The following is a 15,198-nucleotide window of genomic DNA, read 5'->3' on the forward strand; positions in this document are numbered from 1 at the left end:
CTTTGCCTCATTTACCCCAACAAACCAATTCCAGTACAGAAATGTTCACCACAATATTATTTCTGAACCAAAAATTGGAAACCATCTAAACATTCAAGAGGAAAATATATAAATAAATTATGTAGCTATTAAATGTTTTTAAAGAATATTAATGATAGGATCTGTTAGGTAAAAAGCAAGATATAAAACGCTATAGAAGTCAAATTCATTTAAAAATTGTTAACATACACATATGTGTGAATTATATACACATTTATAGATCAGTGGCTTGGGTGCCTCTGTAAAACACTGGCAGCATTTTAAATCAACGTACAGTCTGATGCTCCAAAAGTCAGAGGCTACTTGATTGCAGCACTGGGACATGGGTAGCAAAGACTGTGCCACCAGGAAGCACCCAAGAACCCCAGATTCACTAAGGGGGATGATCCTCCAGGATCGGGGGGCCTTCAACAGGGAGACAACAGGGAAGCTATGATGCTAGAAGTTCACATTGATTTAGCTGCTTTACTTTTCTTTGCAATCCTACTTTGCTACAGTTTTCAATAAATTTCAGTACATAACAGTAAACCAGACCTAAAGTAAGATCTAGAAATGTACGTGGAATTCATAGAAGCACAGTCCTATTGCTAAAAGGAATAAAAGCAAGCTAATCAGCTTTCCTTCCTCCCAGACACAGCACTACCCATCTATCACCACCCAAATGAAGGACCCCATGCCATCATTAAAATGAAACACACTTATAAAATCGTGGATTTATATCTTTGCCATTTATTTTTTAAAATCTTATTCAAAATATTAAATAATACAATTTCAGATATGAAAAAAATTACTGCAATAAAACAGTTCAGGTGTATTTCCACTCTGCTTCCCTTCCTTATTATAACAGTAAATTGTCCACCCGAGAGCAACAATGGACTGCCCTGCCTCTTCCATCTCTACACAAACCGCATGCCCACTGGCTCATCTGGGCTTTGTTGAGTGGTGTTTAACATATATTAGGGGTTATGTTTTCTAAAAAGTTGTCATGACACTTGTAAGAAGTCAACCAGGTTTCAAATCACATATTTACATGTTGATCAACACCTTATGATAGAAAGACAGGCTAAAATTAAATACAGTAAATAATTTCCAGTTTCTATTAAAAAAGAACAAGAAAACAAAACAAATGGAGAAAGAGTCAGCATACACATATATCCTTCATGTATACAAACAACTTCATTCAGGTATAATTTTAATTTGAAAGACTTAGATACAATATTATTTATGTGACATGGCCCCTAAAATTTATTCAAACTTACTATAAAAAAATAAACAAGTGAACAAATATGGTATAATTTTAAACTCTGCCCCTAGCTTGAAAGCTTGGAGAAACCCATGCTACAATCAGTTACTAATAAGTAAAAGCAATTATTCACGTATTTAAAATTTTATGACAATTTCTACCTCTAAATTTAATTCAATAATTCAAACCAAAAAATGCTCTCTATAACATTTTATTTATGTCCACTGCAAACTGCAGAGTCTCTACTGCCAGAATTTCTAGACAAATTTATTAATGTGTTACTTAAAATTGTGGTCAGAATGAGCAATAATAAATTATGTATAAATTATCAAAAAATATCCAAAGCAATTTTTCTGGAAGAAAAAAATGTTACTTATATATAAAGCATTATTACATACATCCTTACATACATAGATACAGTTTGACAGCACAAAGAAATGTGTGCTTAAGAAACAGTATTTGGATGGCAGAAAGAAAGTCTGAGTCAGCAGTATCAGATGTTTTAGAATTTAATTGTAAGTTTGGGATCTTTTAAAAGTAGCATTACTAACACTTCCAGAAAAAGAACAATAAAGAAATCTAAAACAATAAAAACAGGTAATGCTTAGCTCCACATTTTGGACACCTGATTTAATTCAACTCTAAAAATGTAGATTAAAAAATTATATACTCCTTGTTCATGATACTTAACTTCCAAAGCACCAAGGCAAAATAAAGAGAGGCCCACCTCTCATTTAAGTACTAACTGCCAATGGCAAACATCTGCACAATATCATATAAAAAGTCAAGCAAATAAAATTACGTAATAAGCAAACGCAAATCACAGTGCTTTAAAATATATAATCATTGGTAATCTTCAGAGAAGGCATTGCCTCATTAACATTCTGGTCTAGACGATGATATTCCACTGTTTTAGAACAAAGACCATCACGCCATTTCCTGCTTTGAACCAGAAGGAAAATCTGGAATAAAACAAAATAAATCAGATATGCAAAAAAGAAAATAGAGGACATGCTAAAAGTTTTTTGTAACAAGTGAAGTATCTCTCTCCTAGGTTCCCAAATACAAAAGTAAAATGTCAACAACAAAAGGGCTATTTTGTTTTCCATCTTGTAAGCAAGGTGAGACAGTGCTTTTTAAATTTTAATGTACATAGGAATGCCTATTAAAGACTGATTCCTGGCCTCTCTCTTCAGAGATGAGTTAGTAGATTGCAGTGGAGTTGAGGAGCACCTGTTTAACAAGTCCGTTAGGTATTTATAATAGAGATGGTCCAACACTAAACACTGGAATAAAATATCACTTGCATTCAAAATTTTGTCCACCTACAAATACTTACAGAGCTAGCGATAGACCACTAAACCACAAATAACCAAAGGGTTTGCTTGCTTGTTTTCTAAGTCAAAACAACAAGCAAAATATTAGAATCACTGATTGTCAAAGCTGGAAGGCATTGTGGTTGGAAGGCATTGTGCTGGAAGCCATCTCTGGTCCAGTTCTATCATTTCACAAGTGAGAAAATCAAGGTCCCAAAGGGGAAGGTGGCTGCCAGGAATGACAAAGCAAGTTACAACAGAGTCAAGACTGAGATTTCCTGGCCAATAAGTATTAAAAAGTGCTTGATCTCCCTTTAAATGTTTAAAAAGCTTAACTATTTAGCTCTGGGACTACACAGTGCCCAGATAAACCCTCACACTAAATTATCCATCCAGTCCTATTTATGCCTCCTCTGCCTCATGTAGTCCAACACACCAATTCCAGCACAGCAGTGTTTATCACAATATTATTTCTGAAAATTGAAAACCATCTAAATACTCAGCAGGAAAATAGCCAAATAAATTATGTAGCTATTAAATCATGTTTTTAAAGAATATTAATGATATGAAAAATGTTCATGATTTGTTAGGTAAAAGGCAAGATACAAAACTCTATATGAAATAATCAAATTCATTTAAAAATTAACATACACATATATGTCTGAACTATACACACATTTACAGACCAGAAATATACCAAAATGTTAATAATGCTCAGCTTTGGGTAGTAGCTTATATTTTCTTTTCTACACTTTTCTGTGTCCCTAAAAAAGACATGTAATACTTTAACAACCAGGGAAAAAAGTTATCAAAATATCATTAAGTTCAGTGCTTAATAAATTAGAGGTCCTAAATTAACAATCTCTCTCCACAAGTACTCCCAATGAAATAGCAATGCTAAGTTAAGATACAAAACCTTTTTTTAAAAAAATCACTGGGCTTTGGTTTTGCTCAATAAAAATATTTTGGCTTCTTTTTTTAGAAGCACATGTAGTAAAGCATTCTGTCTTTCATTTGTTAAAATACACCACAGATTTATAAACTGATATGAGACATCTTGATATTTTACCATCAATTGAAACCTGACCAAAAAAGAAAAAACTCTGAATCAGCAGAAGTATTAATAAGAAATATGACTGAGATGATAGAGGGCAACTAGAGGGGGTGAAAATCCCAAACTTACCTTCCTTTTGTTGTGATATGTAATATAAACAACAGCAATACAAAAAGCAAAAATAATAAGATGGAAAAAGAAATGGCTATCTTCCTCTTCTATATTTGAGGGTGGGGTCTTAAAAGGTCTCACTGACTGTTCAATTTCCATATAGCTCCTGTTTTCTTCCAAGGCCTCATTGGACTCATCGTCCCGGGGGCTGGTGGTCCAGTCGTAGTCTGGTTCTCCATAATCTCCATTGTCCAGAGTGTCTTTGGCAGTGGATGGAGAACTATTCAGTGTGAGAAGATCCTCCTCCTCTATGCTAGGATCTTCATTGTTATCAGCTTCCTCTTGGGACAGAGAAGTAGTAGGCGAGGGATGAGGGGACAGAGATGCCACTCCACTTTTTTCTGTACTAGTTGTGGGAGGGAGAATGGTGCTAATTTGGGAAATAGAAGATTTGGTTTGGTTTTCATTTGTTAAAGCATTCATATTTGGAGTAGAAACACGTGGCTTGAGTACAGTCTGGCTCAGCAAATCAGCCTGTGATAGAGCTAAAATAAGTAAATAAAGAACATTAAACTTAAATCTTCAAATTTATCTCTACCAAGCTAGAAGCACATATACCTAAATTTTTCACTAAGCTAGGATCAGCCACCTGTCTTTCTGTTCTGGGGTTGGGGTAGAGTCTGGGTACTGAACTCAAACCTCTGTGAAATGAAAACAGAGGGTACAAGCTCTGTGTGAACTGCCACTGTGACCTAAAGTCAAACCCCTCTCTATTCTTTCTTTTCTTTTTCTGACAGTGGCAGGCTATGTAATGCAGTAGGTCTCTTATTCTGCTTAAGTTGTTACTATCTGGCATGGCAATTGTTATCTGATGAATATTTCATTTTTTATTTCAATTTATTCCATTTTAATTTTTTAATTTTTTATTTTTTTATTTCATTTTAAATTCAATGCCCCAAATTCAGATATACATGTAATGCTGTCAGCAATTATACTGTATTTTCCTAGTCTGTTCACCCTTCTACTCCCTTAGTAGACCATTCATATTTTCCTCTGTCCTCAAACTTCTAACACCTTCTCTGTTGTCCTCATTTTTTTGTTGTTGTTGTTGTCCTCATTTTTAAAGGCTAACATCACTTCCTAACTTCTCTGAGAAAAATGAAGGCATCAGAAGAGAACTTCCATGTACTACCAGAACTCTAGGCTCATAAGTCCAACTGCCTACCTGACATCTCCTCTTAGACGTCTGTCATTCAAATAACATGTTCAAAATGAATTCTGACTTTGGCTTCCAGGAAGATGGAGTAGATGTATTTTTCCCTATTCTTCCCACTAAAAACAAATTAAAACCCTGCATATTACATATAAAATAACATAAGATGACTCTGAAAGGTGGAAAGAATAAGGCAGAGTGGTTAGAGACCTCAGACATGAGAAACAACCCAGTGGCGACTTTTCTGGATTTTCTTTTTACCTCACAGATTCCAGACTTGAGCTGAAGAGCCCAGCAACCTGGAAACACCAGGGGTATGGACAAAAAGGGCCACCCAAAAAGCCTGCTCTCTCTTGCCAGGAGATCAGGAGAGAGGCAGCCTAGCAAGAAAGAAAACTTTTAGACAGTGACTGCTCTACTCTAAGCAAACAACACAGAAAAAACTGTGGCTCCACTCACACCTACACCAGCAAAGACCAAGTGGGGAGCCTAGATTTCCACCCTCACCAAGCTGTAATGAGGTGCCCCTTCCCCTCCACAATAGGATGATGTCAGAGGCCGCCTAGTGAACAGTCAAGACTTTAACCATGGTCTAGCAGTAATGAGGCCACCCCCAACAATATGTCAGTGTAGACCATGAAGGGAGCCAAAACTCCCACCCCTGCCCAGAACTAACAGGACCACCACCATCCTTCAGGTGCCAACACAGATCAAGTGGAGACCCTAGATTTCTAGCTCTACCTGCCAGTAATGTGCACCAATCCCCACCTCCCCTGCCAGAGCAATGTCATAAAAAGCCAACTAAAAGAGAAAGTTTCAGACCAGAGTCTTAACAACACAAAGTACCACAATTTACCCCATACGAAATACATAATTTGAATAGCCCTTTAACTATTAAGGAAACTGAATTTTTAATTTTAAAACTCCCCAAAATCAAATCTCCTGGCCCAGATGGTTTCACTGGAGAATTCTACCAAATGTTTAATGAAGAATTAACACCAATTCTACACAATCTCTTCCAGAGACTTGCAGAGGAGGGAACACTTCACAATTCATTTTATGAAGCTAATATTATTATCCTGATACCAAAACCAAAGCCACTACAGAAAAAGAAAATTACAGATTGATATCTTTCATGAACAGAAATGCAAAAATTCTTAATAAAATATTAGTAAATAGAAATCAACTTTAGGACTTCCCTGGTGGCGCAGTGGTTAAGAATCCACCTACCAATGCAAGGGACATGGGTTGGAGCCCTGGCCCGGGAAGCTCCCACATGCCACGGAGCAACTAAGCCCATGTGCCACAACTACTGAGTCCGCGCGCCTAGAGCCTGTGCTCCACAACAAGAGAAGCCACGACAATGAGAAGCCCACGCTCCGCAACAGAGTAGCCCCGCTCACCGCAACTAGAGAAAGCCCGCGTGCAGCAACAAAGACCCAACGCAGCCGAAAATAAATAAATGAGTAAATTTTTTTAAAAATGAAATCAACTTTAACATAAAGTTCCCTGGTGGCCTAGTGGTTAGGATCCCGGGTTTTTGCTGCTGTGGCCTTAGTTTAATCCGTAGATGGGTAACTGCGATCTCACGAGCCACGCAGTGCAGCAAAAAAAAAAAAAAAAAAAAAGGAAAGAAAGAAAGAAATCAGCAGTATATAAAAAGAATGATACTCCATGATCACTAAGGTTTATTCCAGGGGTGCAAGACTGGCTCAATACTCAAAAATCAATGTAATCCACCATATTAACAAGCTAAACGAACCTCAGCCTAAGTCTCACACCTTTTACAAAAATTAACTAAAAATATACCACAAATTTAAATGTAAAACTACACATATTTTTTTAAAAAGACTTAGGACAAAATCTTCAGAATCTAGGACCAGGCAACAAATTCTTTGACCTGATACCAAAAATACATAAAAGGAAAAATTCATAAATTGAATTCCATCAAATTTTTTATTTATTTATTTTATTTATTTATCTTTGGCTGCATTGGGTCTTCGTTGCTGCGCATGGGCTTTCTCTAGTTGCGGCAAGTGGGGGCTACTCTTCGTTGCGGTATGCGGGCTTCTCATTGCAGTGGTTTCTCTTGTTGTGGAGCACAGGCTCTAGGCACACAGGCTTCAGTAGTTGTGGCACGTGGGCTCAGTAGTTGTGGCTTGCGGGCTCAGTAGTTGTGGCTCGCGGGCTCTAGAGCACAGGCTCAGTAGTTGTGGCGCACGGGCTTACTTGCTCCATGACATGTGGGGTCTTCCCAGACCAGGGCTCGAACCTGTGTCCCCTGCGTTAGCAGGCAGATTCGTAACCACTGCGCCACCAGGGAAGCCCAATTCCATCAAAATTTTAAAACTTTTTTCAGTGAAAGACCTTCCTGTGAGGATGAAAAAACAAGCTACAAAGTGGGAGAAATATTTGTAAGCCCCATACCCAACAAAGGCCTAGTATCTAGAATACATAAAGTGAAAAAGCAAACAATCCAATTAGAACATGGGCAAAAGACATAAAGAGACATTTCACCAAAAAGAATATACAGATGGCAAATAAGCACATGAAAAGATGTTAACCATTAGGGAAATGCAAATTAAAACCTCAATGAGAGGGCTTCCCTGGTGGCCCAGTGGTTAAGAATCCACCTACCAGTGCAGGGGACACGGGTTCGAGCCCTGGCCTGGGAAGATCCCACATGCCGCAGAGCAACTAAGCCTGTGTGCCACAACTACTGAGCCTGAGCTCTAAAGCCCGCAAGCCACAACTACTGAGCCCACATGCCACAACTACTGAAGCCTGTGCACCTATAGCCTGTGCTCTGCAACAAGAGAAGCCACGACAATGAGAAGCCCGTGCAGCTCAACGAAGAGTAGCCCCCAGTCACCCCAACTAGAGAAAGCTCACACACAGCAACGAAGACCCAACACAGCCAAAAATTAATTAATTTTTTTAAAAAAAAACCTCAATGAGATATCACTGCACACCTATCAGAATGGCTAAAATTAAAAATGACAATGCCAAATGTTGTCAAGGATACAGAGAAACAAGATCACTCATATGTTGCTGCTGGTAATGTAAAATAGGACGACCATTCCAGAAAACAGCTTGGCAGTTTCTTAAAAAACTAAATGTGCAACTACCATATGACCCAGTAGTTACAGTCCTGGGCATTTATCCCAGAGAAATGAAAACTTATGTTCACATAAATATCTGTACATAAATGTTTATAGCAGCCTTATTCATAATAGCCAAAAACTGGAAACAACCCAGATGTCCTTCAATGGATGAATGGTTTAACAAAGTGTAGTACATCCATACCATGGAATATTACTCGGCAATTAAAAGGAACAAACTATAGACAAATGAAACAACTTAGAAGAATCTCCCGAGAATTATGCTAGGTGAAAATAGCCAATCCCAAAAAGTTACATACCATATTATCCCATATATCACATTCACAAAATGATAAAATTATAGAAATAAAAAAGATTAGTCGTTGCCAGGATTTCAGGAGGGAACAGGGATAGGAAGAAAGTGAGGGTGACTATAAAAGAGCAACAGGAAAGATCCTTATGGTGATGGAAATCCTCTGTATCTTGATTGTATCGATATCAGTATCCTGGTTGTGATATTGTACTACAGTTCTGCAGGATGTTATCACTGAGAAAAACTGGGTAAAGGGTACACAGAATTTCTGTATTTTATTTCTTATAACTGCAAGTGAATCTACAATTATTTCAGAATGAAAAGGTTAAAGAAATGCATTTTTACTCCCCAGTCCAAAAAGAAAAAACAAAGAAACAAAAACTTGTTCTATCTATAGCCTCCCTCTCAGTTAATGGCAACTCCATTTTTCTGTTACTCAAGCCAAAAGCCTTGGAGTCATTATTTTTTTTATTTTATTTATTTATTTTTTTTTTTTTTTTTTTCTGTACACGGGCCTCTCACTGTTGTGGCCTCTCCCGTTGTGGAGCACAGGCTCTGGACATGCAGGCTCAGCGGCCACGGCTCACGGGCCCAGCCATTCCTCGGCATGTGGGATCTTCCCGGACCGGGACACAAACCCGTATCCCCTGCATCGGCAGGCGGATTCTCAACCACTGCGTCACCAGGGAAACCCTGGAGTCATTATTTTAACACCCCACATCCAAACTGTTTCTCTGCCTTCAAAATATATGCAGAATTTGAAGAGTTTTCACCCCTCCATTGCTACTGCCTAGTCCAAGCCACCACAATCTCACCTGGATTATTATGGTAGCCTTCTAAATGATCTGTCTGCTTCTCCCTTAACCCCTAGTGTCCACTCTCAACATAACAGCCAGAGTCATCCTGTAAAAACTTAAGTTAAATGATGTTACTCCCCTGCTTAAAACCATCTAGTAGCTCTCCATTTCTCTCAAGAGTGAAATTCAAAGTCTTTATAATAGGCTATAAGATCCTATATGATCTGGTCCCCATTATCTCAATGCTGTTATCTCCTACTAATCTTCCTAACTATTCTATCCCCACTGCCTACTTAACAGATAGCAGGCATTCAATAAATATTTATTGAAAATGCTCAACTCTCACCACAAATCCTACACTGCTTCCCAAGTAGTGTTCTTGCACCACTACACCCTGAAAAGCCTTTCTCATAGTTCTCAGCCAGGTAAAACCCCACCACTCTTCTAAGGATATCTCCAACATCACCCTATTTGTTGTTTTAACTCCAATACCTAGCACCAAGTAGGAGCGGAATTAATAAATACTGTTCAAGGAGTAAAAATGTGGAAGTTGGGACTTCCCTAGCGGTCAGTGGTTAAGACTCGGCGCTTCCACTGCAGAGGTCAAGGGTTCGATCCCTAGTTGGGGAACAAAGATCCCACATGCCATGAAATGCAGCAAAAAAAAACAAAACATGTGAACGTTATATACAAGAAAACAAACTAGGACTTCATCTGAAACATTTGATGTAAATTAGATCAACCTCCTGGACTGCCACTCCTTCAAATGAAAGAGGTTGATCCAGTCAGCTATAAAGAGTATTCAGAACAAAGTGATAACTCTGACTTTATGGATTTAATTGTTTGAGTTTCTATATATATATATATACATATATAACTTTAGACTTTTAAATATTGATATATGTTCCATTTCTACCCTTTCCTATTTGATATTACCTCTCTAGTTAAAACTTAACACTTTAAAAATTAAAAATTTTTAATTTAATTCTCTCCTAGTGGTACCTTTTTAAAAACTGCCTTAAAGTAAAGTATATCAATATTTCTCAAACAAGAATGCAGAAGACCCTGAGAATTCATTCACACACTGAATTCTGGGAAACAATGCCTTAAAAATTAAATACATTACACATTAAATAAATTTAGGCAACATCTACGAGCAAAATGATGGTCAATGTAGAAAGTAGGCACTTCTGAAATGGCATAGCAAGACTAGGCCATATGGTGAGCATCCAGTGATCCAAAATAACACTTACATTAATTTTTTTAAACTTTATCAAAACAAAAACATCTGTAAAAAAGTCTTACAGATTGCCAAGAACACACCCAAGCACTGAAATTTTAAGAAACCTAATATGGAACAAGTTTAAAAAAATCTGATATGGAAACTTTCTAACTTCCTATGCTTACTTGAAGTATGGAATGCAATATATTCTAGCTAGACTTTAATTTTCTTATTACAAGAGTAATTACTTGCGGTATGCGGGCCTCTCACTGTTGTGGCCTCTCCCGTTGCGGAGCACAGGCTCCGGACGCACAGGCTCAGCGGCCATGGCTCACGGGCCCAGCCGCTCCGCGGCATGTGGGATCTTCCCAAACCAGGGCACGAACCCGTGTCCCCTGCTTCGGCAGGCGGACTCTCAACCACTGCACCACCAGGGAAGCCCAAGAGTAATTACTTTGAAATCACTTTACCATAAGGCACACTTACAAACAACACTTATATTACCCAAAGCTTTACACACGCTACACTGTACTATGATGGAGCTGCTTCCCTGTTAAAAGCATACATGTTAGTTTTCATTTAAGTTATTTTCAATAGGGAATAATCTGAATTTAAAATTGATATATACAAAAACTTAATAAAAGAAAATCATTCCCTGAAATGTCCTAGTATAGTCGGAGCAATGTTTATGGGGCTCTAACAAATTTAAAAAGACAAGAGGACACCTTAATACTTCGCACTCACCCTCACTTACCCACACATCAGAAAATTTTCAACCATCTCTTAAGAGAAAAAGTTGTTTTTGAAACTACAGTTACCAGCTACATATTCCCCAAACTGTATATCTTAAGCACTCCAGCAATAAATATAAATGCTTAAATGTCAGTTTTTTCTTAGATGATTAAATGACCAAAACAACCATGCTACTTAAGTACTTTAGGAATAGGGGTATCAGCATCAACCAGAGAAATCCTCATTATATTTTACTAAGGATGAAAGGGCCTTGGGAAAATGGGCCACAGTCCCTTCCCACAGACTTACAAACACTTCTGGGAGGGTGGTCCAGGTGCCCTGCCCTCACGGCTGCTGGGGAAACCCAAGTAAGTAACCGCAGCACTGTAGTGCAGGAATGTATGGCTAGACAGCCCCTGTTGGCAAATAAATGAACACGATCCCATTCATACTGTTTTTCACCTGAACTCAAAAAAGATTTAGGCAGAAAAAGCAGGATTGTGTCTTGGCCTGAGATAAAAAAGGGACTACTAAACAAGATACTGCTTAATCATTATAAATTCTTACTAGTGGATTTGTTCCTCCTAAGTCTCAGGCCCTGGTCTACAGGTTTCCTCTTTTCTCAATAAAGCCTTCAATATCTTGATTCACAATGTAACATTCTAAGAAAAGGAATACTTAATCGTGCAGCACTATTTACAATAGCTAAGATATGGAAACAACCTAAGTGCCCATGGATCAATGAATTGATAAAGAAGTTGTGGTACACATACACAGTGGATTATCATTCAGCCACAAAAGAGAATGGAATCTTGCTATTTGCAACAACATGGATGGATCTTGAGGGCATTATGCTACGTGAAATACGTCAGTCAGAGAAAGACAGATATATGGTTTCATTTACATGTGGAATCTAAAAAACAAAACAAAACAAATAAAAAAGCTAAACATAAATACAGAGAACAGAATGGTGGTTGGCAGGGACGGGGGCAGGGTGGAGGTGAAGGGAATCAAAAGGTACAAACTTCCACTTATAAAATAAATAAGTCATGGGGATGCAATGTACAGCATGGTGACTATAGTTAATAATACTGTACTGCATATCTGAAAGTTGCTAAGAGAGTAAATCTGACAAGTTCTCATTATAAGAAAAATATGTTAACTATGTGTGGTGATGGACGGTAACTAGACTTAGTGTGTGATCACAGTGTATACAAACATCAAATCAGGGCTTCCCTGGTGGCGCAGTGGTTGAGAATCCGCCTGCCGATGCATGGGACACGGGTTCGTGCCCCGGTCCGGGAAGATCCCACATGCCACGGAGCGGCTGGGCCCGTGAGCCATGGCCGCTGAGCCTGCGCGTCCGGAGCCTGTGCTCCGCAACGGGAGAGACCACAACAGTGAGGCCCAAGTACCGAAAAAAAAAAAAAAAAAAAAAAAAATCAAATCATTACCCTGTACACCTGAAACTAATATGTCAATTATACCTCAATAAAAAGAAAAAATAAATACTTAAATCCTACAGATCCATTAAAATGAAGCAGGGTTGTCTGGTTAATCCAGGACACAGAGAAGGGGGACCATGTTTACAAAGAATCTTCCTTGTCCCAGAATTCCTCTTCTCCTCCCAAGCCCCTCAGGAGTCCAACGCCCCAGAACCTCCCAGTCCTCACAGATGCACCAATACTCAAAGATAGCTCTTTTCCTTTCACTTTCGCTCTCCAAATTATTCCATCGGCTCGGTCCGGTCAGCGCCCCTACCCACCTTCGTCTTTACCGCTGATCTCACCCGTTCTGGAAAGCCCTCGCCTTCCCTTGGCCCAGCTAGACCCCTGGGCACCCGCACCTGACCTTGGGACTCTCTCTAGACACTACACCTCTCACTCTCGGCTGTCTCCTCAGCACCTGTCCCCTCTGTGCTAGACCCTCCTAACTCCCATCTCTGTAAAGAAAAAAAAGAAAAAAAAAACGTTGCATGCCATTCCAGTTCTACAAGAATCAAGCTATTAGCCACTGCAGTTGCCCACCTACAGTGGATCTGAGGGGAACTCAGGTGGAGAAAAACAGGATGAAGTATTCTGTTTTGGATACACGGGTCCTAGATGGGTAAGATGCATACCTAAGGAAGAATTTCAATAACCCCAGATTCTTGCGTCTTCCCATACAAAGTACTAAAATTATGAACTTCAGATGTCTGTTCTTTATGATGAGCAGTAATCTTTTGATGTTTGACTACATGTTTTTTTCCCAGCAAAAAATTCATGCATTAACCTGGCTCTTGCCTCACCTCTTCGAACAATTTCTCAGAACTGAGAAACTGGCTCCCCCCGCTACAGCCTTCAGTAAGACACTGAATAAACTCACCGTTCTTACAGTTGTGCGTTTTTGTTTTTGTTTGTAATCGACACCTCCAAGGAATCTTGGAGACCGCATCACCGCCATTCTCTGTGGCAACCTATTCTTCAAGACTCTCTAGACACCACCACCACTCCTCTCTCTCCGCCCATCTACACGCTCGCTGCCTGGGTCCCTGAAGCTCTCAACCCCACTTCTCAGGCCTCTTGGAGACCCCACCTCCACAGACGCTTTCAGACAGCCTACTCTCGCTCGCCGGGGCTGTAGAGACCCTGCCCCTCTAAACATCGCCACCTGCTCCGGACAATCGGAAGCGCCTGTTCCCTGGCCGGGCCCGTCTTGGAGTTCCGCGCCCAGGCCCTCCCCGTCTTCCCGCGACCTCCCTACCGCCGGGCCCCATTTACCACTGGACATGGTGGCGGACGCAAGAAGAAGCGCCAGGACCAGCGGCAGCACCAGCCTTCCAGGGACCTGGATGGCCGGCCTGGGCCACAGTTTCGCTTGCTGGGCGCCCCTCATCCTCCTCAGGGCGGCGGCGGCCATAACTGTCTCGGCTGCGAGCCTGCGCGGTTGCTAGGCTCTACGTCATGACGTCAGACACTGCGTATGGCATCACGGCCGTAGGCGTTTACGTCCCAACGTGATGACGTCAAGCCTGGAGTGGGGTTCTGGGAGCGGGAATAAGGGAGAGGGATAGCGGGAGTTGGGGCCAAGGGAAGCACCAGAAACTCGGTTGCAAGCTAAGGATGTATTGTGTAAAGTGTGAAGAGAGTCAGAACGAGCCCCTTTTTCCCACGTGATGGACTGCTATACAGCTAATAACTTTTAGAACATTTTTAGAAGGAATATCCACCTGTGTAATAGACTGATCCCAAAAGAGAAGTAACTGCCCTCCCCTTCCCAAAGGCAAAGGAGGGTTTCCCTGGTGGCGCAGTGGTTAAGAATCCGCCTGCCAATATAGAGTACACGGGTTCGAGCCCTGCTCCGGGAAGATCCCACATGCCACGGAGTAACTAAACCCCTGTGATCGCTACAGCTACTGAGCCTGCGTTCTAGAGCCCATGAGCCACAAATACTGAAGCCCACGCGCAGGGAGCCTGTGCTCCACAAGAGAAGCCACCACGAGAAGCCTGAGCACCACAACAGAGAGTAGCCCCTGCTCACCGCTTTCTCGCGCGCAGCAACAAAGACCCAATGCAACCAAAAATAAATAAATAAACAAAAAAAGGCAAAGAAAATAAATGTTGAGTGGGTGGTGGAATTTTAGGTGTTCTATTTTTAACATTTCCCCATAATCATTTATTACTTCAACAAACAGTACCTCTCCATATTTCAATATACAAGCACTGAACAAAACAAACTCCCCACCTTTGTGGAATTTATTTTTCTGTGAGGCAGACTATAGTGTAAAATACATACTATATGCAATGGTAAAGGTATTATGGAGGAAAAGCAGGGAAGTGGGCTAGGAAAGAGGTGTGCAAACAGCTTCCACATTTCCTACAATAAGCTTCTTTTAAATTTTGTTAACTTAACCCCCCCAGAATATGAAAATGCAAATGTAGAAACTTCCAAGAAGTTCCCTTAGGGCCCTAGCCACAATGCTTTGGTCTGTGTGTTCCGTGAATGTTTTCTTAATGTCTATAGGCTTCAGCTCATAAAATTACATTTGATTGATTTGCAGGAAAATCAGCATGGCATG

The 15,198-nt window shown here is 40.1% G+C and overlaps 1 protein-coding gene across 1 annotated transcript; it reads right to left on the reverse strand.

The window, feature by feature from the left end:
- Nucleotides 1–748: 748 nt before the first annotated feature.
- C4H5orf15 (chromosome 4 C5orf15 homolog) lies at nucleotides 749–14,088 on the reverse strand. The gene is made up of 3 exons (XM_059059962.2): nucleotides 13,901–14,088; nucleotides 3,782–4,308; nucleotides 749–2,244 (listed from the first exon to the last, which is right to left on the reverse strand). The coding sequence occupies exons 1-3, from the start codon at nucleotides 14,037–14,039 to the stop codon at nucleotides 2,113–2,115; spliced, it is 798 nt and encodes a 265-aa protein (XP_058915945.1). The 5' UTR covers nucleotides 14,040–14,088; the 3' UTR covers nucleotides 749–2,112.
- Nucleotides 14,089–15,198: the final 1,110 nt, after the last annotated feature.

This window comes from Kogia breviceps, chromosome 4, assembly GCF_026419965.1.
Source record: "Kogia breviceps isolate mKogBre1 chromosome 4, mKogBre1 haplotype 1, whole genome shotgun sequence".
In the NCBI taxonomy this organism is placed as follows: domain Eukaryota; kingdom Metazoa; phylum Chordata; class Mammalia; order Artiodactyla; family Physeteridae; genus Kogia; species Kogia breviceps.